This window comes from Sphaeramia orbicularis, chromosome 18 (genome assembly GCF_902148855.1).
Source record: "Sphaeramia orbicularis chromosome 18, fSphaOr1.1, whole genome shotgun sequence".
NCBI lineage: Eukaryota > Metazoa > Chordata > Actinopteri > Kurtiformes > Apogonidae > Sphaeramia > Sphaeramia orbicularis.
The window spans coordinates 38,338,736-38,365,541 of NC_043974.1; the positions used below are offsets into that span (position 1 = coordinate 38,338,736).

At 37.4% G+C, this 26,806-nt stretch overlaps 1 protein-coding gene across 1 annotated transcript; it reads right to left on the reverse strand.

Annotated features, from left to right (window-relative positions):
• Window positions 1–25,745, reverse strand: klc2 (kinesin light chain 2). Its single transcript, XM_030162073.1, has 14 exons — window positions 25,651–25,745; window positions 18,715–18,960; window positions 16,915–17,257; window positions 14,303–14,519; window positions 12,575–12,764; window positions 10,680–10,853; window positions 8,993–9,092; window positions 8,014–8,063; window positions 7,700–7,767; window positions 5,636–5,744; window positions 5,206–5,349; window positions 4,502–4,626; window positions 3,422–3,479; window positions 1–2,034 (listed from the first exon to the last, which is right to left on the reverse strand). Exons 2-14 carry the CDS (start codon window positions 18,940–18,942, stop codon window positions 1,951–1,953), a joined length of 1,890 nt encoding a protein of 629 aa, XP_030017933.1. The 5' UTR covers window positions 18,943–18,960; window positions 25,651–25,745; the 3' UTR covers window positions 1–1,950.
• Window positions 25,746–26,806: the final 1,061 nt, after the last annotated feature.

Here is a 26,806-nt window from a genome sequence, read left to right on the forward strand (position 1 = left end):
TTTAGACGTGTAAGACATGCTGTAGTACGGTACAAATATAAACTATAAAATATGTTTTGATTGAAAGGTACATTTTGGCTTCGCAAAACAAAACGCATGTTACTGATCATGTGTTCGCAAATCTCACTGATCTTTTTAACGAATTAACACGTTTTGGCACAAAATGAGTTCCACAGGGTTTGCAAAAAAAAAACAAAATGCACAAAACATTTTGACCTTAAAACTAGAGTTATCACCACTTCACCTCACAATCAACTTATAATTTCACATTCAAATCATCAGTCGAATACTTTTAACGCCAACACAGGAAAATACACAAACCAGTCATCAGTCAGATTTGGTAGATGACCACAGATCCATCCATTAAAATGAACACTGAGGATTATTTTGTACAAAGTAATACATACTTAGCAATTGTAAATGGAGAAAAAAATAAATAAATTCACAAGAGGAATCCCACTGGTGACAGCAGACGCACAGCATCAGCTCTGAACTGATGAGAATTTTCACCGTTAAATACTTTGATCGCTGACACTGTAAACATACGATTACATGATTGTAAACTTAATTTCTGAAGTAAATAGAATCAATCTGCTCCAGTGTATTTCCCTTCAGACTCAAAAATGTTTCGTAAAAGCCTTGGAAATCAACGTTTTTTTCTACAGATATTATGTGAAAGTAATGATTAACGATTGACTTACTTTCTGTTTTACGATGAGTATAAATACACTGATTGAGATTTTACCTTCACTGTCGTTTTTCATGAAAAGTCGCAACAAAAATAAAACAATATGAGTTGATCGGTTGGTGACTTTTTACGATCGAAAGAATAAAAGCAGGGGAAATATGTGGTGTCTGGGCAGATATAGAAGAACAAGATTTATCGACTTTATCCCATCTCAAACAGACAAAATATGTTTATTTTTCTAATGGCTGACTCTTCTATCCCTACTTGCAACCATTTTTTCCTAAATCTTATCATGTGTAGCATCCTTTAAAGCTATAGGGCAAATTTTGTATCTATAATTTTGTGCATATATGTCATTTTAGACTCAAAATGAACATATGCTGGAGAAAATACTAAGTGTGGAAGCAGCCAAACAGGCTCAGTAGTACCACCATAAAACCTACAGTACAGTATATTCAAGTGCATGAGCTTCATATTATGTTTATTATTTATTATTCTGTTTGGAATATCAACAGATTTCAATAACTGAGGTACCTACTTTAGGAGATGTTTTTTCTTCTCAAAGTGCCAAAAATTCTCCTTATTTCTTTCTATTTCTTTCCTTTTAAGTTCAGATAACCCAGTACATTCTAAAACACAAAGAAACACAAAAAAGAAAGTTGTGCACTATATACACAGAATGAAATATCAAATAATTTAAAACTGTATATGCATTTAAAAAAAACAAGAAGGCAAAAAGTGAGGTTTAGACGGTTAGTGCTATTCTTTTTATGATAATCCCCAAAGAAATGTCTGTTCTTTATCATTTGTAATGCATTTCTCTTACAGTCTAATATTAATTAGATAGGTGGTTAGCATTGCAAATACTTCATGCTACTGGTGGAATATACACAGTGCAATGCTTCTCCCTGAACTAAAACCAGAGGACAGTTAGCCTATGTAAGGTTGAGTGTCTGCACATGTGGATACACAACGTGGATATGAGGTTTTGCTACGGTGCTATGACATCACAAGGTGTTCAGGTGCAGACATTCCACTCTCTAGTAAGCGACATGCTAGTAAATGTGTATCTAAATATTGTCTTCTCTGATCAATGGCAGCGGTTTGTACAGCGAAGCAGTAGCAACCTATAGGGTGATGTTTTAGTGTGGCAACACTCTTTATCGGCGTTCTTTAAAAAATACACTGCGGGTGCAAGTATTTGATCTGGCTTTGAGCTTTTACAGTGAGTCGTCTGATATGAACAGCCTCACTTCATCAGTCTACCCAATCAGAGAGCTGCGTCTGGACAGGTCAACGTTGCTGGCACTCAGTCCCCGAGAGTCGGACAGGGCGGAGTTTTCATCCTGAAACGACAGGACAATAAATGCACTTTAACTCTTTCATGCATGAATTATGAGAACCTTAATCAAGATTTTTTAACCTGAGTGTTTTTATTCCTATTTAGGCATGAAAAAAACAATGCGACTGAATTTTTTTTATGAATCTATTTTTCACAGAGTTACAAAAATGTCCACTCAGATGGACCTCATGCATTTGATTTTTGAAGCAAAGGAACATATATTTAACCCTTTCATGCACGAATTATGAGAACCTTAATCAAATTTTTTTTCCTGAGTGTTTTTATTCCTCTTTAGGCATGAAAAAAACAATGCAATTGAAAATTTTCTTCTGAAAAACAAATAAATAAAATAAAAATAATAAAAAAAAAAACAAAAAAAAAAAAACATTAAAAACAATAATGAAAAAAAAAATTCTTATGAACCTATTTTTAATGAAGTCGCAAAAATGTCCATTCAACTGGACACTATGTGTTTAATTTTTGATGCACATAAACATGTATTTACTGATAAATTGTGTGAAAACTATGGGGAGGGCTTAAGATTCTGGGGGTTTATGCTCAGGAGAGATCTACATAATATTACCAATTCATGTCAGAAAAGATATGTAGTGTCTTAAAACTTTAATAAAGATATGTGTAAAAAAACAACAAAAAGAACAACAAAATTCATGAATATACAAGAGAACAGCTGTAGAATAGCTGTCCACTGTAGTGACCACTATGCATGAAAGGGTTAAAACCCATCATCATGAAGTGATATACTGTGTGAAAACTATGAAATATATATTTTTTCAATGCAGCTAATCTCATGTTTTCACACATTTTATCATATTCTAATACAAAAAAAAAAAAAAAAAACGCAAAAAAATAAATAAATACATTGTTTGAGAAAATTAGCAGCTGATTTACACTCAAACATGTTAGTGCAGACCAGGTTTATCTAGAACAGCAAAGTTACAGTCATGGTCTGAATGTCTGTGTAGATGACACATGAGCATCCACTGTGTTGGTTGATATCCTCCTGAGACCCAGGAAAGTGAAGATTTTTAGCTTTTTTTTTTTTTACATTAAACAGTCATCTTGATTGGAAACTGCATAATACAACAGTTTTTTCAGATACATTTTTAAAATTAGTTTCATTTATTTATTTTTTAACGGAGCATCCTTTGCAATGAACAGCATTTTTTTCAGTGAAACTGTCAAACTTTTGTCCCCTACAGAGGACAAAAATGCATTGCTGGGTCTCAGGAGGACATGGAACTAAAACAACTAAACCCATGAACAGCTGGAGAATATGTGTCCACTGGAGTGACCACTATGCATGAAAGGGTTAATCCACAGTAAAATATTAAATAAAAATACTGTGAGCATCAAATGAAGCCTCCACATACCTGTGTGGTCTCCTCTGTACTCTTGTTCAGGAAGTTCAGGGAGCTCGCTCTCTTCATTCTACATAAGAAAACCAGAAATTATCCTGTACCTGCACTAATAAAACCACAGCAATCTTATATTTATTATATAGCCAAAACATTAACATTAGTATGTTTGTAGTAGTAATACCTAAAACCTTTAACCCTGTAAAGCCTGAACCATTAAATCATTGGCACAAAATTCCAGTTCTTTGAAACTGGAGCCTTTATTGGTCCTTCTGAGCAACTCACACTTTTATTTATTTATTTTTTTCCAAATATCAATCTCCATGTATGAGTTTCAATTTTGTATCATATTTAATACATCAGGGCTCAGTGCTCAAATATTATTTTTGAACAAACAAAAACATAATATAACACAAACATGTCTAACAAACTGGTAATTCCTTTTCAAAATTTTCAAAGTTCTTCCTCCTTCCTCATTAATGACAGTCTTGTAGTGTCACTGGAAAGGCCTTTGGTGAATGAACTCCTCCCCCCTGGTGGATTATCTATGTATTGCATGTATCTAATTGTATACATCAGGTTTTTCATGAAAAAAATATCACACTGATCATGTAGAGGGCTTCAAAACTCATGCATCAAATATGATATGTTTGGCGTTATAGAGTTAAAGGGGTCATATTTTGCTAAACCCACTTTTATTAGTCTTTGGTTTATTTATTTGTGTATTTGGACCCTAATAGTTCATAAAGTTTAAATTTGAACCCTCCAGGTGCTGCAAGCTATCTTTATATTTATTTTGGCAAAAATCGAGCGGATTTCTACAACCTGTTTTAATTCCTGCTTAATTTGTCGTGTCTATAACTAGTTACGTCACGACATTTGCACATATAAGGTCAAGACTTCCGACGAATATTTCTCAAATTATGATATAATTGTTTGTCAGCAGCAGTGGTTGTAGTCCATACTGAAAATATGTCCAAACGTCGAGCTGATTAGCTAAAGTGTTCAGTTGCGGTTTGTATTAACACGGTTCACCTGATGAACAGATTTCCCTGCCCACATGCTACCTCACATATACACTCCAGCTGTGGTTACCCTGGGTTACGGGGCTCCTGTGGTCCACTGCCTTGTAGCTTCTTCACCAGCATCTCGCTGCTCCTTCTGAGCGCATCACGAATCTTTCCAAAGGAGCCGCTGCGGCGCAGAGATCCGTTACCATCCTGAAAGAAAAACAGTTTGATTGAACATGATTGCTATTTCATAACTGTAACCTCAATTATCATTACTATTAGACTGTGACTATTATTTGTTGCCGATTGTTGTTTATGTTCTGTATGACAAAATGATAAATAACTAATACAAACCAAGTGTCAAAAAATAAAAGAAACATTTGTATTTTATGTTAGTCAAGATGAATTTATTTGAGTAATTTAGTAATTATTTTTTTGTTGATGAAAGGTTAATTTATTCATTAATACCCAATTAATGTATTTTTCTTATCAATGAACGAGGGCACATTTCAGTTTATATTTTACACACAAAATTTACTTATAAATGTGTTACTTTTAATATATTACAGTTAAATATATTTGCTTGTTTAAAAAGTTCTGAAAATAAAAACAGACACTTTTGGCAGAGGAACAAATTTTGCCTCATTTTGTAACTCAAAAATGCTGAAGCGAGAATTGGGGGTACTTGGATAAAAAAGTACATTTCGGGGAATATTCCACTGTAAAAAGTTTGAGAACCAAAAAATAAATAAATAAATAGAAGTTTGAAAACCACTGTTATAAACCGACCCCGTTCCACTCTGCAGAGTCGTCGCCTTCGTTGCCTCCTTGTTGTCCATTAACTCCTTCCCTGCTGTGTCGTCTGTCGCCTCTCTCTCCTCCCCCATCCTTTAGGATCTCAACCACTTTACTCTGGTTAATGGCATCGATACCCTAACACACACACACACACACACACACACACACACACACACACACACACACACACACACAGGCAGAAATTAAGACAGCAAAGGTCAGGGAAAATATATAGCTTTTGTACAAAAGTGCACAGCATGTGTTCAGCGGTTAGTTTTCTTCTGGTCAGTGAACGCATCAGTTACATTGAATTTACAGCTGAATAAATCATGGCTGAAAATCCTGAACCAACTCCTAATCCGATCCTAACCCAACAGCAGTATTCCAGTGCTCATGCATCGTCCTGATTACACTGTGGTACCTGTTTGCGTGACTTGCTGGCACACTCCTCCAAGGTTTCTGCTGCCTCCAATTTGCCCTGACGACGATACAAAGCTCCAAGACTTTTGAGGGTTGTGTTCACCGTGGGGCTATAGAAATCAACGACAAGAAAACAGAGTTCTTTTATTTACAATCTGCATGAAATTGATGTTTTTAGCAACAGTGTGAGGTGTTTATGGGTTTAAGTTTCAACAAGTTACATTTACGAGCTTATAAAGACCATTATGACCAATACACCGTATGACTTTATCCTGTAGGATGTGAAATAAAAGTTCTTAAGTCTTCTATCAGATGGAAATATATTAGCTTTCACTTCAGTACATTTATCTTATTATTTATCACTTTATTTTTATCTTGTTGTGTCTTACATAAACAGTAAATATTTACTGAGCAGATGAACCAGGACGTTATTTGCTTTGAAGCCACTAGTTTGGGACTTGACTAGGGGTGTGAACTGGCAAGAATCTGGCGATACAATACAAATCACAATGCTAGAATCACAATACATTGTGATATATCCCGATACTGTTAACAAGGTGATATTTTTTGTTTTGTCTCTTTTTTTAAACGATTATTTCCTGGAAAAACTTACAGTGCAGCATTTGGATAAATAAAGTTTTAACATGCGGCTTTACCAGTCCAAAAAAACACACAAATAAATATATAAATAATGTTTTACAGACATTACAGTTTAAAATCCTGCTTAAATGTTCGTATTCTATTGCGAAAAGAATACATAGTGTTCAGTCCCTGAATCACCCAACATCATAACTAGGGCTGTGTATTGGCAAGAATCTGGCGATACGGTACAAATCACAATACTAGGATCATGATACGATATATCACAATATATCATAATACTGTTAAAAGGCAATTTTTTGTTTGTTTCTTTTTTTTTTTTTAACGATTATTTCCTTGAAGAATTAAATTACACCCAAAATATGCACAAATACTAAACAGATTTTTATTTATCACAACAGGATCTGATGCTGTATCACAAAATGTTCCTGTGTTAAAACTTAAATTATATTTTACGGACATTACAGTTTAAGATCCTGTTCAAATGTTCATATTCCATTAGTTCATAACTAACATCAGAACATCATTTTTGTGCAATCCCAACAAAGGAGCTAACATTATTTAATAAAAGAGTGATAAATAAGAATAAATAAAATATAAGGAAAAAAAAAAGTCTCCACAATGTCTGCATTTGAATAAATACTTTAAAATACCGATACAGTACTTTTTAATACTGATACAGTATTGTGAAATGAAATATCATGATATATTGCAGAACCGATATTTTTTTCACACCCCTAATCATAACATTATTTTTGTGCATTCCCAATAAAAAAAACAAACATCTGCCTCTTTCAGAGAGTAAAAAGTGCTTTTAGGATGCTTGAATTATCCATTATTTAACAAAACAGCATTATCAATTTCAAAAAACCACATTTATGACCTGCAATATCACAATACTACTTTTGTAGAATACAAACAACAGAACAAAACATCCATGTGAATATAGAAATAAAAGAGCTGGAAACACAAAAAAACAAAAATGAACCTCCGCCATGTCTGCATTTGAATAAATACCTAAAAATATCGATACAGTACTTTTTAATATTGATACAGCATTGTGAAGTGAAATATCGCGATATATTGCAATACTGATATTTTCTTACACCCCTGGACTTGACCATTATGATGTTGGATATTTAAAGCCAGAAGTGACCATATGTGGACAACTGGAATGGAGTTAAATTAATGAAGAATTCAGACCCAAACATAGCATTTACAGTTTATGTAGACCACAGGGAAATGTTTTAAAATGCATAATTATATTTTTAAAAAAAAGCAAAATATCACTGGTTTAATTCTGGTCTGAAAATCAGCCTTTAAACTTTTTAAGCTTAAAAAAACTTTACAACTTGGCACCGCACTTAAATCAGTTCATTGACTTTTAGAGTATTTTTTGAGGGTTAAAAAAAAAAAAAAGATAAAAATGACGATTTGACAGTAGTTCCTCTGTCGTATTTTTTACCTGTCCACTTTGCAGGCTTTGTACCAACTCCCATACTCCACATACGGCCCAGAGTCTTTGCGCTTCCCCTAAAACACATGAGAATATAGAGAAAGAGAAAACCAGAGGATGACTGGGTTAAAGAGGTATTGTACAGGAGGAGTGAAGCAGGATCCATTAGTCTGTTAAAGGCCTATTCAAATGCCCCTGATGCCATACAGTATGTATATTCTTTGGCTGCTCATCACTCCTATTTCGCTGTCTTATCCATCTCCATAACACATCGTCTGCCATCCGCTGGCATCAGTGAAAAAGAACGAACATGAATGACTCACCTTACTTTCCTCACGCTCCTCTGCATGCATCCAGATCGGCTTGTTGTCATCTGCAAAGTGACGACAAACATAAGTTACAGGTTGTGAAAAAAACAATATATACAGTCGCGGAAAAATTATTAGACCATCAAAAGTCATCCAAAACAATAGTTATGCAATCAAGTACTAACTCCTGTGTGTATCATGTGACTAAAACAGACAGAAAAGAAAACATGGAATGCCTTTTCACAAGTTAATAAAAGTCAAACTAACACTAACCCTAAGACAGTATTATCTGAAATATAAGTTTTAAGTTTTTTTGTAATAAAAAAAAAACATCTCATGTTCATCTTTTGGTAAAAACTGTCTAATATGTGGTACTAATGAAATACAACATTAGATTTTTCCTAATAAATAAATAAACACTAAGCAGGAAAGCTAACATATGCATCACTGTCTATTTCATCACAAGTAAAACTAAATATAGTAATTTATTCCCTAAAGAAGAGGTTTGAAATACTGTCAGCAAAAGTGGTATAAAGGCAGAGAACACATTGGATTGGGTAATGACAACACCGACCACAACAGCAGCGCTAATTCATTCTTCCAGATGTACACAGTAGTATTATGGGATGGGATGGTCTAAAGCAAGGATGTCCAATCCTGGTCCTCGAGAGCTATTATCCTGCATGTTTTAGATGTATCCCTCTTCCAACACACCTGATTCAAATGATAAGCCTATCATCAAACTCTGCAGAGGCCTGATAACGACCGTCAGATGTGTTGGAAGAGGGATACATCTAAAACATGCAGGATAGTAGCTCTCGAGGACCGGGATTGGACACGCCTGGTCTAAAGCTAACTGCTGACTGTTCCAGATATTTTTTATAAACATGGATAATCTTTAACACAATATCAGACCTCTATTCTTAAGCTGTTAATGCCCTCATTTAAATTCCCTTCCACTCTTGGATCCAGTTTGAGTGCTGGTTGTGCTTACTGTTGACAGATCCAAACTCCTTCTCGTGTGCCCTGGTCAGGATCTCTTTGTATAGAGCTTCAGCATCTTTGAACTTCCCCTGTTTCAGGTAGCATGTGGCCTGAGAGAAACAACCCAAACAACAAACACATTAGCTGATTAGGAAAACTGCAAAGCAACAAAGTATGTCATTATCTATAAGTTATTCAAAATACTGCAAGGAGGAGGACACCGCTGTGATATCAGTGTTAAAGGAGTGATATTTTGCTTTTTTAAATGGAATTATGCATTTTCAAACATTTCCCTGTGCTCTACATAAACTGTAAATGCTCTGCTTGGGTCTGAATTCTTCATTAATTCAACTCCACAGGTCCATCTTCAACCCTATGTCTGAGTAATGACACCAGAAAGGTGGTTTTGAGCGCTGGCCCTTTAAATGCAAATGAGCCACTTCAGGCCCCGCCCCCTCCAGGTTGTTGGCTGCGCTGCTCTGTCCCGTTCCAGCAACAACTAAACATTTTAGGTAATCAGCTCGAAGTTTGGACATATTTTCAGTTTTTACTACAACCGCTGCCGCTGATAAACAATTACATCGTACTCCGAGAAATGTTCGTTGGAAGTCTTGACCTTATATGTGCAAATGTCGTGACGTAACTAGTTATAAAACATAAAAAGTTAAACAGGAATTAAAAAGGGTTGTAGAAATCCACTCAATTTTTGCCAGAATGAATATAAAGATAGCTTGGCAGCCCCTGGAGGGTTCAAATTCAAACTTTTGGAACTATTAGGGTCCAAATACACAAATAAATGAACCAAAGATAAATAAAAGTGGGTTTAGCAAAATATGACCCCTTTAATACATGTATCTACCAGTGATGCTAACTCATTCTGTGCTGCTTTAATTTAGGGATGTCCCCATCTGATCTAGAGATCAGTATCAGCTTCTGATCTGGCATTTTCTAGAACATCGGATCAGATCGGATTTAGTCACGAGATCAGGCCAATCCAGACCTGGTTCTGGGGTGGGGGTAAACACAAGTCCTACCCCCTTAAATCAAAGTTTCTGAAGGTAGAGGGAAAGAAAATTAGCTGCACAACAACAGTGGGAGACTTAGAGGAATTAGTAAAACGTCTATAGGTTTCACTTTCACTTTTAACATGACGTGGGAGTCAGGTTTTTTTCAACCTGCGGGGCTTTTGTGGAATTATTTGACCCGACCTAACCCAGCCCGCAAATAAACTGACATTCTTTTGACCTGCCCCAACCCAACCCGTGAATAACCCACTGATGTGCGCATCACTAACGTACAGCGTGGAATGCACCCCCATATAATCCTTGGACAGACCTGTCCATAGTTTGGCTACAGCAGTGGCCAAAACCGGTCTGCCAAAGGTTCTAATTTGTCCCATAGTATGAATTTGGAAAGTGCAAAAATGATACTAAAGTTATTAAGAGTCAAAGGTGTCATACTTGTTTTAGTTCAGGTTCCACAATCAGCCCAGTTGTTATCTCACATAAAATAATAGTATAATAACCTATAAATAATGTCATAAATAATGACACCAAATTTAAATCAAAATTTTACTGTAAAAATTCGGTATTGGATCGGTATCAGATCAGTATCGGCAAAACTAATCCTAAAAAAAAATCGGATCGGATACAAAAAAATCCAGATCAGGACATCACTACTTTAATGCATGAACTCACCAGGTTGTTTTTGGTCTTGGCCACGTTGGGGTCGTCAGCTCCGAGCTTGGATTCGTAAATCTCCAGGGCTCGTCTGTAGTAATACTCCACCTCATCATATTTGCCCTGATTCTGACAAAGCAGGGCCAAATTGTTCAGCTGCTTGGCAACATCTGGATGGTACTTCCCCAACACCTGAAGGTAACGGGGAGACAGAGGCTTCAGAGTGTATAGTGTACATACATTTGTAACAGATAATAACAGTGTAGGATACCACTGTGTGACAGGAGCTTTGAAGACACAAAAACACACACAGATGTTCAGTGTTTACTTCTATAGACCGACGACACCTACGTCTGGAAGTAAACAGATACGCCACCATGTTGGAAGGCAAGAGTGGAGGGAACAGAGTGACAGACTGTGTGTTTAGCAGCTGCTTTATCAGTGATCAGAGATTTTAAACGGGTTATTAGTGACAGTTTATCGTTTATATATGGTACACTATTTTCAAACTCTGAACTCCGTTGAAAGGCTGTGCTGAGTAACTGGATTTGATTCATGGTTCATGGTTCACGGTATGGCCTGGACGCAGGGGCCGGCCATCCTGTCGAGCCAGAACACCCTACGCCGGAGCCGCGCCCTGCACCCAGCCCTGTTTGAGCCCCTGGCATGGCGCACAGCTTGGGCTCCATGTCTGGCCCCAGCTGGCCCTCACGCCCGAACCATGACCCAAGAACCACAATATGTACCAAACTGTGGATAATCTCTACCATTGCATCCCTGTTGTTCACCACTTTTGATGGTTATACGTAGGGATGGGAATCGAGAACTGGTTCTTTTTGAGAACCGGATCCCAGTAGCTCACTTCCTTGGAATTGTTTGCCTGCCTGCTTAACGATTCTGCTTATTTATTCCGCCTTCGTTGTGCATGCGTGATGATGGCACATGTATGCTGCATGGTTTTGGTCAGGAGGTAGCCAACATGGCATTGAGGCAGAAACGGTCTAAAAAGATGACACCAGGTCCACTTGTAACACTTGCAAAGTTTCCATGTCTTCATAAGGGTATAATGCCTCCAATATGCTCAAACATTTGTCCACAGCATGTGATTCATTTGATACGCTACTTAGCAGCACTTGTGAATCTAGTGGCAGAGTGAACACCAGGCCATCATCTGGGCCCAACTCCGCTTCCAGTGTGGGCAACAAACGTTGTACCCCCTCAAATACAAGTTTCCGAAGGTAGGGGAAAGGAAATGAGGTGCACAACAACAAGAGATGAGCAGAGTTGAACTGGTTCCACGTAGTGGAAATGCGGCAATAGAGGAATTAGTAAAGCGTCTTTAGTTTCACTTTCACTGTACGCCCCCCACCCCAAACTAGGCCCAGCATCATCTGTTATTATTATTTGTACATATTGTATATGTTATATTTTCTGTGCAGACATGGAAATATAAAAGACAGTTAATGCAAACACACCCGTTTGTACTCTTTTATTCCTTCACCCAATGAGAATCGATAAGGAATCAGATTGATAAGCAAAATTGATACTGGAATCAGAATCGTTAAATTCTTATCGATTCCCATCCCTAGTTATACGTAATACACAGCCGACAGGTCACTGTAGGTCTACTACCATACTCGGTACTCTGAGTTCCTTATATTTTTCTCCCTGGTTGGTTCAAACAGAAGGGATTCTGTAGAAAGACTTCTCACCATGTCCTACTGTGTTTGCACATATTACTGCACAAATTTAACCATGACTACAATTATTAAGAGCAATTATCTGTCTAACAGGCCTGGCACTTCTCTGTCTAGCTTGTGGGTTGCCTTCCAATATGGCCACATAAACATAAATCACATGACCCGTGATGTCATGTGGCATCAGTCTATATGGAAGCTGGTGGGTGCAGGTACCTTCTCTCTGATCTCCAGCGCTCTCTTGCAGAGTGGTTCGGCCTCTTTGTACTTGCCCCTCTTGCCGTACAGCACAGCCAGGTTGTTGAGGGTAGCAGCCACAGCTGGATGGTCCTTCCCCAGAGTTTTCTCTCTGATGGCCAAGGCATCGTTCAGGAGGTGAGCAGCTTCTTTGTACTTGTTCTGGTCTCTGGAGGATGAAAAGAGCAAATATGAAACTAAATACACTGCATATACAACTAACAATACCAGTGTTCTTCAGGCATTTTGACCATCATATCTTCATTTTTTGGAGGAGTTCAGAGGTAAGGGTGCTGAGGAAGAGCAAGGGCATAACCTGCCAAACTAACACCAACCTTAACTTACTGAAAACACACCTTACTCAGGGTTTCTACAGGTTAAATTTAAGACTTTTTATGAATTAAATGTACACTTCCCAATGGTTACTTTTCACTTCCGAGTCATCCCTTAAAGTTCCTAAAATCAGCTTTCTCGGATGACACATGTGACAAATGGCTGCACATGTGTTGGACTGAATGTCTGAATGACTTTTTAAGACATTTTTAAGACGACTTAGAACAGAATTTAATGTCCATTTCACGGCCATACTGGCAAAAATTCATGACTCCTAGAATTTAGGAAAATTTATTTATTTACTCCATTGCTTTGATTCCCACCATTCTGTGTCATTTCTCATTGGGGGCTGCAAAGTTCACGATAATTGGTTCCTATTCTCAGTATAAATTGTCAGGTTAGAACGAGTGGAACTGAATAGACTAACATTACTTTCTTTGCAGTTTGGACATTTAACAGATACATTTAAACACAATACAGCCAACAAGTTTATGGCAACAGTACTCAACATCAAATTTAACACCTTTTAAAGACTTTTTTAACGTATTAAATGCAGATCTGTAAATTCAAGACTTTTAAGACTTTTTAAGACCCAGCGAGAACCTTGCTTACAGCTTATAAATACTAGCATTAGTGCTACCTCCTCTACCTTACTCGCCTGCTTACCATACCAACAGATCTGTATCAGAAACCATTTGTTCTACACAGTCTCCAGTAACCAATCCTTTAAAAACATTTCTCAATCATTAAAATAACATCATGGCTAGTTTTACTAGTTATGAAATAGAGGTTTTCCTTGTTAAAGGAGGCAGGTACATGAGTCATCAGTCATGTGGTGCTCACCTGCCTCTTAAAACAGCCACACACTTAAAAATGCATGACTTTAAAGCTTAATATAATTTAAAATGGTGATATATAAAACATCTCCTCAAACTATACAGCTGTCTGGTTCGGGGTAATAACATATAGAGAATAAAACTGTATTTTTAGCATTTATGTGCTTGACATCTGTGGAGATTGGCTCTCTTTTGGAGTCAGCCTCAACTGACCATTAAAAGAACTGCAGGTTTTAGGATTTCACTGTTGTTCATTACTCAGCCTTGGTAGTACACGTGAATGTGTCTCAGAAAATGTTTCTTAGTGTCAAAACAATAGATAAACTAGAAAAGCCCCCCCGATCATCACCTAAATTTAATCATTTGTTCCTTGTGCCAGTATCAACATTTTCTGAAAATTTCATCCAAATCTGTCCATAACTTTTTGAGTTATCTTGCTAACAGACAAACAGACAACCCCCGATGAAAACATAACCTCCGCTGTTCGTTGGCGGAGGTAAATATTGTATTCTGACTACAGTCCTGATCCAGGCCTCACCTGTAGACCAGGGCCAGGATGTTGAGCATGGTTGCTACATCAGGGTGGTCGTGTCCAGACGTCTTCTCCAGGTCCTCCAGGGCTTGTTTACACAGGGGTACGGCCACCTCATAGCGGCCCTGGGAGGCGTACTGGATCACCAGGTTGTGCAGAGTCCTGAGGCGGGCTGGAATCTCATAACCCCCCTGCTGTGCTGCCACCTCTCCACTGGGCTGGGCTAAGAGAGACAGAAGGGAGACCCCATCAATGTGAATACAAATACAGCCTCCCTGACATTATACTGGAGGATATATTAATAAACTTGGGAATCCATTTTGTCCCCCTTTATGGCATTTGGTAAAACATCCTAAAATCATGACACTCCCTCCTCCACACGTACTATACCTTTAATGATGTTAATAATGGCTATTATTTTTAGATTAGCATTGTTAATAATGAGAATTGTGATTGTCATGTATATCATGTTCTGTTATATTCTGTGTTTTGTGTTGTCCTTCTGTGTGAACCCCAGGAAGATTAGCTTGTCCCCTTGGTAGCAGCTAATGAGGATCCTTTTAAACATTAAACAAAATAAATACAACCTTTAACTGTTGATAACATTTAGAATTTTTGTGCACTTTTTATAGATATTCACTTTTTTTTTTTTGCCTGGGAAATTTGGCTGCTTGAAAATCCTTCACTGACCCATTAACAAATGTGATTTCCAGCAGAAATAATCTCCTGTTTGGATCGTAACACAAGATAATAATCCCCCATCATTTGACTGCAGTTCCATTTTCCTTCTGGCTATATGCAAAACACGAATGCTCCTTTCAGTTTGACGTACAGTGCATTCAGTCTTATTCAAAATGGAGTCAGCGCATAGACGCTGAAGTTCCAACCTCAGGGGAAAAGACGACATCAAAGCTCCTCCAGGCAAAAGCTCTTATCCAGCTGCACATGATCCCTCAGGGGAGTTTAGCTGCACGAACTGCAACTGTGTGTCATCTTTTGGACTTAACTCTCTATGTATGCGAGTTTAAGTAAAAAAAAAAAAAAAAAGTAAGGTTAAAAAGATGAAGAGCCATACCCAATATGCCTGCAGATCTGTATTCTAGGTCTTATTCCAGAAACTTATGCACTTAGAACTCACGACAGTAGGCTGGTGAACCTCTGTCTAATACATGCGAAGCGTCTTATAGTTATGTTTTACAGTTGAATTCATGGATTGTGGAACTCTCATCCTGCATAGCAACTGAAAGGCTCACAAACAATTAAACAGAAAACTCATATCTTTCACAAGATATGGAATTCATTTCTGAAATTTTTAGAATCAAGGCCTGATATCTCATCATCATAACTTACAAAGTGAGACCATACATATTAAATTTTAATTCCGGTAAATCATGTCCTTATCTCAGTTACCAATATTGATTCTAGTCTTTTAAACAAGTATTTTCTTTACTCAATCCTGAGCTCTATATTTTTTGAATAATAGTTAATTTGTACACATTTTTTAAAAGTTTTAATTGTTTTAGACTGTTTTAATCAATCTTTCAGGCCATTCCAAAGATTAATCCCTCTAACAGAAATACATCTACTTTTTTATTTCTTCTTGCCTTAGCTTTTTTAAAATTGCCGGTTCCTCTGAGGAATATGTACTATATACTACAGGGGTTGGACAAAATAATGGAAACACCTCAAAAAATCAACAAAATATAATTTAATATGGTGTAGGTCCGCCTTTTGCGGCAATTACAGCCTCAATTCTCCGAGGTATTGATTCATACAACTTGTGAATTGTTTCCAAAGGAATTTTAAGCCATTCTTCAGTTAGAATACCCTCCAACTCTTTTAGAGACGATGGCGGTGGAAATCAACGTCTTACTTGAATCTCTAAAACTGACCATAAATGCTCAATAATGTTGAGGTCTGGGGACTGTGCCGGCCATACGAGATGCTCAACTTCATTAGAATGTTCCTCATGCCATTCTTTAACAATTCTAGCTGTATGGATTGGGGCATTATCATCTTGAGGTGAAGGTGTTTCCATTATTTTGTCCAACCCCTGTATATACTATACTGACTTTTTCTACATTCAAACATCTCCTGGATGTAACGAGAGAGATGATTATTATGTGCCTTGTACATCACTACCACTGTATTAAGGTCAACAACATCATGTATTTTCAGTAAGATCTGTAAAAATAGAGTTTGTTGGCGCATAAAAATCTGCTGTAGTATTAATTCTTATTGCCTTTTTTTGAAGTAAAAAGATAGGATAAATATTTGAATAGTAGTTCTTTCCGCATATTATTATAAAATCGTCACTGTCACCAGTCACAAGTGTTTGCTCCTGGAGGATTCTGTTGGGTTTCTGTAAATTGGCTTAGAGTCTGGTTTTGACCAACTCTATATATAAAGTGTCATGAGATAACTTTTTGTTGTGATCTGGCGCTAGATAAATAAAATTTGATTGATTGAGTGATTTGATTGGTTTTCCCCTGTAAGTCACTTTGGAAAAAAGCATCTGCCAAATACATAAATGTAAAAATGTAAATGTAAAATAAATGCTGGTTCAGTCTGTGTGATGAGGTCTGTGTCAGGTCTGCTCAGTGGTGTTTAATCCATACCCGGTCCCTGGTCGTCATCATTAGGGAACAGATCATCCAGGCTGTCTTTGGAGGAGTCTGCTGCTCCACTTCCACCGTCCCCACCTCCACCAGAGCTCTGGTTCTTCTCCTCAGACGGCGACACGTCATCGTCGAATTTCTTGATTTGATTCATGAACTCCAGGTGCTTCTTCTCCTCCTCCAGCTGTGCGACGCTCTGCTCGCTGTGCTGCAGTTTGTGCTGTGTTCCGGCCAGCTCGTCCCGCAGCCACTGGTTCTCCTGGCACAGCCGACGGACCTGGGCTCGCAGCTTCTGCTTCTCTGACTCCATCGCACTCAGGTGACTCGACAGGGCGATGATGACCTGGGAAAAAGGAAAGCAGGTTTTATTAAATGACATCTTAAAGGAGTGATTATTTTTTTAATGTTTTTTTAGATGGAATTATGCATTTTCAAACATTTCCCTGTGGCCGACATAAACTGTAAATGCTGTACTTGGGTCTGAGTTCGTCATTAATTCAACTCCACAGGTCCATCTTCAACCCAATTTTTTTTTTATTTAGTGCAAAATACTGTGACAAATAAACAAACAAAAGAAAAATCATAAGACATGGACATTAAGCAAAACAAAGACGGGTGCAAACAAAGGGCTATTTACAAGTGCGTTTGTGTGCATTCCTGTGCGTGTGTGTGTGTGATTATTTATGATTTTTTTGTGCAGGTTGTGCATATCCATCTGAAAACAGACGAGAGAATGGGAACAAAAGAGTGGTGTTTGGATTTTTTTAAATGGAATTATGCATTTTCAAACATTTCCCTGTGGTCTACATAAACTGTAAATGCTCTGCTTGGGTCTGAATTCTTCATTAATTCAACTCCACAGGTCCATCTCCAACACTATTTCTGAGTAATGACACCAGAAAGGTGGTTTTGAGCGCTGGCCCTTTAAATGCAAATTAACCACTTCAGGCCCCGCCCCCTCCAGGTTGTTGGCTGTGCTGCTCTGTCCTGTTCAACCAACAACTGAACATTTTAGGTAATGGGCTTGAAGTTTGGATATATTTTCAGTTTTTACTACAACCACTGCTGCTGACAAACAATTATGTCGTAGTCGTAGAAATGTTCGTTGGAAGTCTTGACCTTATATGTGCTAATGTTGTGACGTAACTAGTTATAGACGTAAAAAATTAAGAAGGAATTAAAACAGGTTGTAGAAATCCACTCAATTTTTGCCAAAATGAATCAGGCAGAATTATAATATCACCATGTCACTCATAGTATAACTACATTCAGTGCAGTTATTTATTTTTGCCATTTTCATGAATATTTTCAAATGCTTTAAAAACTAAATTCACTTCAAACAAGTGCAAATGTCGTGATAAAATATAACAAATTAAGCTGGAAATAAAACAGGTTGTAGAAATCCACTTGATTTTTGCCCAAATGAATATAAAGATAGCTTTGCAGCACCTGGAGGGTTCAAATTCATACTTTTTGAACTATTAGGGTCCAAATACACAAATAAATGAACCAAAGACTAATAAAAGTGGGTTTAGATAAATATGAACCCTTTAAGGACTAGAACATTTAAACAGAACCGTTCCTTGTCAGCCATAGCATCCCTTGCCTCTGGTGAGTGAATTCCTCCCCCTGGTGGAATATCTGTGTATTGCATGTATCTAATTGTATACATCAGGTTTTTCAAGACAACAAATATCACCCTGATCATGTAGAGGGCTTCAAAACTCGTGTATTAAATACGATACGTTTGGCATTATAGGGTTAAGTCAATTACGGAACACAAGGCATCATTTGAATTACCTGAGCCTCTCCCAGGCCCAGCTCGATGGCCTCCAGACTCTTCCGGAGCACTCCAGACTTCTCTTGGGCAGCTGGCGGCTGTGTGCAGTCCAGCAGCGAGTTGAGGAGCTGGGCATGTTCACCCCGCAGCGTCTCCAGACCCTGCATGACAGCCTTGGTGTTAAGGACGATCTCATCCTGGCTCAGTCGTTCCAAGGCTTCTTCACGTGGGTACACCATGGTGGACATTGCCTGGTTTCATACACACTGTGATGAGGGAAAACAAAAACAAGGGAATGGGATATTTATTCTTTGTTTTATTTAAGAGGATAGGAGATATTTGTGCTGACATTGGTGCAAGATCCGGTCTCGCTGACATTCGTACGATCTACATGAGCCGCTCAGTGCAACCATATCCTTCATCAGATATTCAGTGAGGTCAACGAGAGGCAGATACAATCAAAGAGGAAGAAAACAGAGCAGAGAGGTGGAGGAGGAGAGAGAGGTAATGTGAACACGACACAATGAAGAGAAAAGAGGCAACAGCTGATGAGATGAAGGTCAAAGCACAGGTGTTGAAAAGTTCATTTTACATGTACATACAGAAGAAAAGTCTTGAAGACATGAGTGCAGAATGTGGGAAAACACTCAGTTCTAATCATGAGCACAGAATAAGGAAGTACATACAGTATTTGGAGATAATTTCATTCCAGAATTTTACAAATTATGTTTAAAAAATGCCTAATAATTCACTAATAAATGCAGTGTGGTTTATTGTATGTTGTCTTACATTGCATAGCACGTTTGTCAGACTCAGTTTATCATCATACTTAACCACATGTATAGATGAGAAGAAAGTAAGAACCCTCAACTCTTTCAATTGTCAGCTCCAAAAATTGCAAGGTGGAATTATCTATTTGTTTACTTCTTTGTATTTTATACATTAGTCTGTTTTATCTTGTTGTACAGTGTCCTTGGGTGTCCTGAAAGGTGCTTTTAAATAACATGCATTATTATTATTATTATTATTATTATTATTATTATTATTATTATTATTATTATTATTATTACAGTTTTGGTAGCCTAAAGTGGCATTTTACTTGTCAAAGTCTTTATTGTTAAGCCCTAACTTTGATGACGAGTGTGAGGTGAGCTAGCATGATTACTGAGGGAGGAATCAAACAATATCAACACACTACTATTATAACTATATAATACAGAAATCATGTTTAAAGTAAAAAAAATTATTGTTTTGCTAAGAAGGTTGTTTCATGTATAGTCTTTTCTTGGAGTACCCTGAGACCTCAGCCAATAGTCCACGTTCCATGTTAGCGGTGTTGGTAGAATGAAGGTTAAAGCTGCAGTTAAGGACAATATTATTAGCCTCCATATGGAAATTTCATCTATTAAGCTAAAAGTATTTCCGGCATGCTGTTAAAGAGACTGATTTTTTTTTTTTTTTTTTAACTCAGCTAAAACATCCTAGTTCTGTTTTGGGTGCTGATATTATTTTACTTTGCACATAGAAATGAAATTATGTCACAAAAACTACCAGTATCAAAATTATTAAGATTATAGATTACAACTAATGGTGCCTTCATATGCTATGGAAATTATGGGAGATACTATTTATGAACTAAAAATTGCACATGAACGCACCCTCACGTCGTATTTTCCACAAAAAAAAAAAAAAAAATGTTGATACACCATATCACCTTTGAACTTTTCATCATGGCAGAGCAATGAGGGATTCATCACAAATGATAAACACTGCTTTTATTAATATTCTACTGTTAGCTGATGGTTTTGCACATTTAGCCTATAGCATACATACACAATTTGAAAAAATAAATACATTTTTAAAAATGCTGTAGCTGATGAATTAACACATCCAAAACTATTTTACCCAAGTAACAGGTCACGAGAAATTGTCCCCCATTTTTCATTTTACTATGACAACAAAACCACTTGATCACAACACAGTTTTTGAATTCACAAGTGGAAAGGCTCATCTTCCCGATAGCACATGAAGGCAGCACAGGCCTTTTCATTCAGTGATCGTGCAAACCATTGTTGTGCAATGATGTGCTCTAACATTGTAAAATCAATAAAGCAGAGGGTTATCTCCCAGTTTACACATAAAACTCAGTAAGGGTTTGAGATGTCACTTGAGAGGGCATCATGCCAAAAACAAAAGAAATCAGCTAATACTTGGGGAAAATAATTGTTGACTGTCACAAAGCAGGAGAAGGATATACAAAGTAATCACCGCGGTCAACAACTAGACATAATTATGTAGTAATTCAAAGAGAGCCACGCAGCCTTCTGCAATATGCAAAAATAAAATGTGAAGCATTTAGTGATGTGACATTCACGAACGAATCAAATCTTTTGAACGGCTCTTTGAAATGAACGATGGGAACCGCTCTTTGTAAAGAGCCGTTCATTTTTTTTTTAAAGGAGGGTGTGTCCGATTGCCTGTCAATTTAGCGTCACTGGAACCCTCTTTGATTTCCATTGTTTTCTTTTTGCTAAGATTGTTTCTTTTTGTTCAGTTGTAGCAACATCCGGTGCATACATCTGCAGGCCAAAGTGTGCACATTTTTTTTTCTATTTCTCATCACGGCATTCCTTTTCTTATTAGCACATTTTATTTCTACTTTGAAGAACAACCGTTTGAAGATATTTGTGCACTGTGCAGCTTTCTAGTATTTAAATATATTTTTGTTCATGTTGCCAGAGTTATATACAATGTAATTCCAGCATTTGCCTAATGTCACCTCTCATGTCATTTATTTAGCCCACACATTTGAACTAACTATTCTTTTTTACGGAAAGATGATATTTACTGCCGCGCCAATTAAACACCTTTAAAATGTAATGTCAATCATCACATGTAGCCTATTTAGTCATTAAAACATTGGTGTTTCAAAAGAATGCAAAAAACATAAAAGAGCCAGTCTTTTGAACGGTTCTTTTTAGTGAACGGCTCCTGACTGAACGGCTCCTTTCAAAGAGCCAAAGGTCCCATCGCTAGAATCATTGAATCTGCCCCTCCTCCCCTCGCCCCTCACTGTGTTGCGCCGAATTATACTTCCTGCCGAAAACTGCTCCCCCTTCCTAAGTCAGCCATGAAGAGGACAATGTGCACCAAATTCACTCTAGTTAATTTTCACAGTTAATTTCTCTCTATTTTTGACTGTAGGGTATGAAATTAATTGTGAATTATTCATCCTCTGAACACCATCGTAGCTGTGTAGCAACTGATTAATGACATTGTAAGATACAACTATAGAGGGAATGCACATACGTCACTTCCCCCTGGGCCACGCCCCTCTAAGTCAGACTGAGTGGCAAAAACAAATCAGCTCAACATGGCGGAGCACAGCAGTAACTACAGCGACACCGGGAAAAATGTGGAATATAACATGAAATTAAAGACAATCGGACTCGACATGGATCCATACCAAACCAAACAACAAGTGGTCTACGAACATTGATATGTGGACAGAAATCACGTATCCTGACATTTATATGAACCTGATTTCAACGCTGGGAAAATCCCCAATGCAAAGGCTGAAAGCATACAAAAGCCAAAGAGTTGTTGACATCCTCGTCATGGTTAATTAGAGGATTACAGCTGGTGAGTGCTTTCAACTCAACATACTATTGTTTTGGAGGTTTTATGTCAGTGCAGACGTATTTTCTTGGCGGTGATAGCCGAGGTAAAGGCCCAGCAGTAGTGCTCACAGTTCACTACTGATTTACTGGAGTTGAACCCTTAGTATTGACCCAAGTGAGTGGATGATCTACTGGTACTGTGGAGATTTAAGTAGAGTTCACATCAAATACTTGATACAACACAGCTCCAACAGCTTTGTGCTAGAGTACCCCCTTATTTGGAAAACTAGGTTAGCCTCAGTTTAAGCTAGTTTACAAATTATGTAGAACACAAGGTTCAGAATCACACAACTGAAGACAAGAACGTTTCAGTTATGAAACATAAATGACAGATGCTAACATTAAGAGCTTTACTAAGAAGTACCGTTAGCCAAAACAATATGTAATTTAAGGTATGATTTTACGCAAGAATACAGCATAAATTAACGTTAGCTAACATGAAATGGCAACCACAAATCCAGGTTTCGTTGCCTGGATTCCAGTTATTTCTACGAATTGCAGCGATCCATCTGCTTCTTCTGTCTTTGGCTTTAGGTCGCCGCTAAAACGATAGCTCCCAGTGCTTCGTAAACCTATTTGTGCAATCAAGGACACAACAGCTTTTCCCCATTTTTTCGATTGTTCTAAAGTTTTCGCTGTATTCAAGCCAAAGCCGCTACTCATCTCCCTCTTTGTGCCACTCAGCGGGCGGAACCGCAGTGACGTCACATGCATACCCTCTATTCACTCTAGTTGGTTTTCACAGTTACTTTTTCTCTTTTTTGACTGTAGGGTATGAAATTAATTGTGAATTATTCATCCTCTGAACACCATCGTAGCTGTGTAGCAACTGATGAATAACACTGTAAGATACTACTATTACATTTTTTTTATCTGTTTAATATTAAAGAATGTGCACACTGTAAGGTATTTAAAACTTTAAAACGTTAAATCTTAAATAGAAAACACACAAAATATATAACAATAATAACAGATACTGCTAAAAACTACATCACCCTGGGCTGGGGGTGCAGTTTTTGGCAGGGAGCAGAATTCGGCACAACACCGTGCACCATCTGTGGACCAGATTCATCACTTTTCCTCTTTCCTTCTTTCAAAGTACCAGTGGGACTACACCTAGACATCCTCCCCTACGCCAGTTTAGACATAACCACATACCACAGCAAGAAGTGAGTGGCCACAGCAATGTTGTTACATCTTCCTTAGTGTTTCATCGATCATATATCAAAGTGATGCAGCTAGCTAACTTCCCAGTTTGTGATTTGTCTCTCTAGTTATCCTGTCAATAACAGGAAATTTATATGAGCGTTATTCCAAAAAGATAGTACAACATTACCCTGTGTTATAGCTCATTGGAATAGGTTGGTAGATGATACACCATAACAAATATCTGATTACCAATAAAGTTAAAGAAATATCCTTTAAACTTATACATAAATTCTATCCAGATAAATCTTATATTAAAAATAGATTTAAGAAAGATATTAATATAAAATGTAGCTTCTGTAATGTATGTCCTGAAACTGTTGTTCATTTATTTTGGCACTGCCCTACTGTTAAAACTTTTTGGCAAAAACTTTGTGATTTTATTCATAATAACATTGAAAGACATTTTATGTTGTATTGGAGGAATGTATTGTTTGGTGTATTTGAAAATAGCTTGCTCAAAAGTGAACCATTATACCTGATAAATCTTTTAATTTTACTATCGAAATTCCATATTCACTGTTGTAAATACTCAGCAAAAAACTATGTTTTACTGCATTTTATAATAACTTTAAACAATACATTCTCTCTATTAAGCACTCTAAAAAGCACAAGACAATAAGCATTGTTGAAATCTGTGCTTCCCTTGGTGTATTCATCTGAACTTTGAACTTTAACACCCCTGGTATGAGTTGGCATGCTACTTTCTTCTTTTTTCCTATCTTTCCTGTCCTCTTTTTCTTCTCTCCTTTCTTTCCATACATGATTATAAGTAAGCACTTATAAAATATTGTTTATTACTAATATTTTTCATATGTAGATCTGATATGAAGAAATTAAGCTATTTTTGTAATAAATGTGCTGTTCTAAATAAAATAAAATTTAAAAAAAAAACAAACAAACAAAAAAAAAACTTTTCAGTTTGTTTTTCCGCGCTCACTGTCCATTATTTACGTCTTACGTCACTATGTTACGTCGCGCGTTGATTGGCTGTAAAGAGGCACGTGGTATGACGCGTACGTACGAGCGTAATATGTCATGTCTGTGCAGGAGCTGTATCATGATAGTGTTTCTTTATGAATTAACTCAGCCATGAAACGAAAATGATCAAATTATATCACATTATGAGATTGTTGGAATTATAGCTGGTATAAAACCGGAACTATTATCTAATAAATCCTATAATAAGAGTTTCTGTGTGGTCGCCGGAGCCTGTGCTGCTGCAGGAGGATCAGCTCTTTGTGCAGAATCGTGACTTTCTCCTTTTTCCTGCTTTGATGTGGAGGCGCACCTGTTCTCTCCGACTCCCCCTCCCTCCTTTCTCTCTCTCTCTCTCTCTCACTCTCACTCACCCGTCCTCCTCTCCCCCCCTCCCATCCGTCTCACACACCAACTGCAATGCACCACTGTCCACATTTCCTTTAAATTCCACCCACTGTCAACACACAGAAGGAAACTATCCAAACAGCTCCATCCTGATCCAAATAAATACGTACGCATCTGCAAGGACAGATGTGTGTGTGTGTGCAATGATCAGCTTTAAATGTGCCGGTGGATGATGGTAGAGGCCTGCTGTCGGGAGGAGAGGCGGGGGTGGGTGTGTGGGGGGGGGGCATGGTTTGGCTTTGGCAGCTGATCAGTGAAGGTGACTGACAATGAGGAGCACTGTTCAAAATAAACCCAGCTCCAATCCATCTGCTCTGATTAGAATAATAGTCACATCATCACGACTAATCACGACATTTGCCTTCATTTGTCCCGTTCCGACAGGTAAAGTGTTAGTAAACAGTCCAGGCCCCAGGATCCCACACAACCAACACAGATGGACATCAGAACAGAGGATGCACAAACTGTTCCACATCCACACATACAACATGATTCATGCACAAATGTAGATTTTCATCCGCAGCGTCACTTCAGATAGAAATAGAACACACACACATACACACACACATGCAGAGCTCGACGTGGATGTACAGTTTCATCAGATAAATGATCCTAAAACATCCTAGGTTTACATGCAGGTCAGTGTTAGAACTATAAGTGCGCACAAAAACAGGATGATTTTACCTTCATCGAAGACGACTGCGGTGTTTTTGTGGCCCTCCAACAAAGCGGCAGGACAATGTTGTGTTGTGTCCAGACAGACCTGCGTCAAGTTACAGAGGCAATAACAGGAGAAGGTTCCGGTTTTTCAAAATAAAACTCACAGTGACTGAACAGAGCAGAGCAGAACAGGTTTAAAATAAAATAAAATAAAATAAAACTAGGCCTGAGAGTCAGACTTCAGGGATAAAGGTAGGCTCTGTTCTATCTGTTCAATATTAAAATATATGACTGTAAATAAAGTCAAGTGACTGATGTATCAGAAGTTTACTTAGTCTATTTTATACATTTTAAATGTCATATAGGCCTAAGATTATACTTGTTCCTACTCCTGTTCCACCATGAAAAATTCAGACTTGCACGCACTTGAAGATAGATTCTGTTCATTTAAATGTTATTTTGTTTTTGTCTTAATTTGCTTCATTTGGTTTTATTTTGTTTCTTTGCATGTTCTAAATAAATAAATAAATAAATAAAATAAGCCTAATTGTATAAACCTATTTTCAATATGCACTTACATGTCGTTTTGCCCCTTCATCACAATAAACATTAGATTATTTTGCACCTTACAGTTAAATATCCAGTTTTTTTTATGTATTTATTTATTTTTTTACCCAGATCTTTTTTATATTTCCAACTTAGTCTGTATAGTATGTTTGCTCTGGTGTGCGTCATCTATCTATCTATCTATCTATCTATCTATCTATCTATCTATCTATCTATCTATCTATCTATCTATCTATCTATCTATCTATCTATCTATCTATCTATCTATCTATCTATCTATCTATCTATCTATCTATCTATCTAACTACCTACCTACCTACCTACCTGTCTGTCTGTCTGTCTGTCTGTCTGTACATTATGCAAAGTTGACATTACTGTTATCAAGTTCAACTGCATGTGTAAATGTTAAACCAGTGTTTGTCTGCATATGTAAATGTTAAACCAGTGTTTGTAACCTGGTAAAAAAAATGGAGGTGGATGCTTGGGAGTACCTATAAGGTCCATAATACAAGTCTGTTAAAATGTGAACTGAAATAAAACTTTATAAGTAATCAAAGTTGAACTTTATTATGATTCTTGGACTGCACACTTTACCATCTGGTGTCAGATTTTT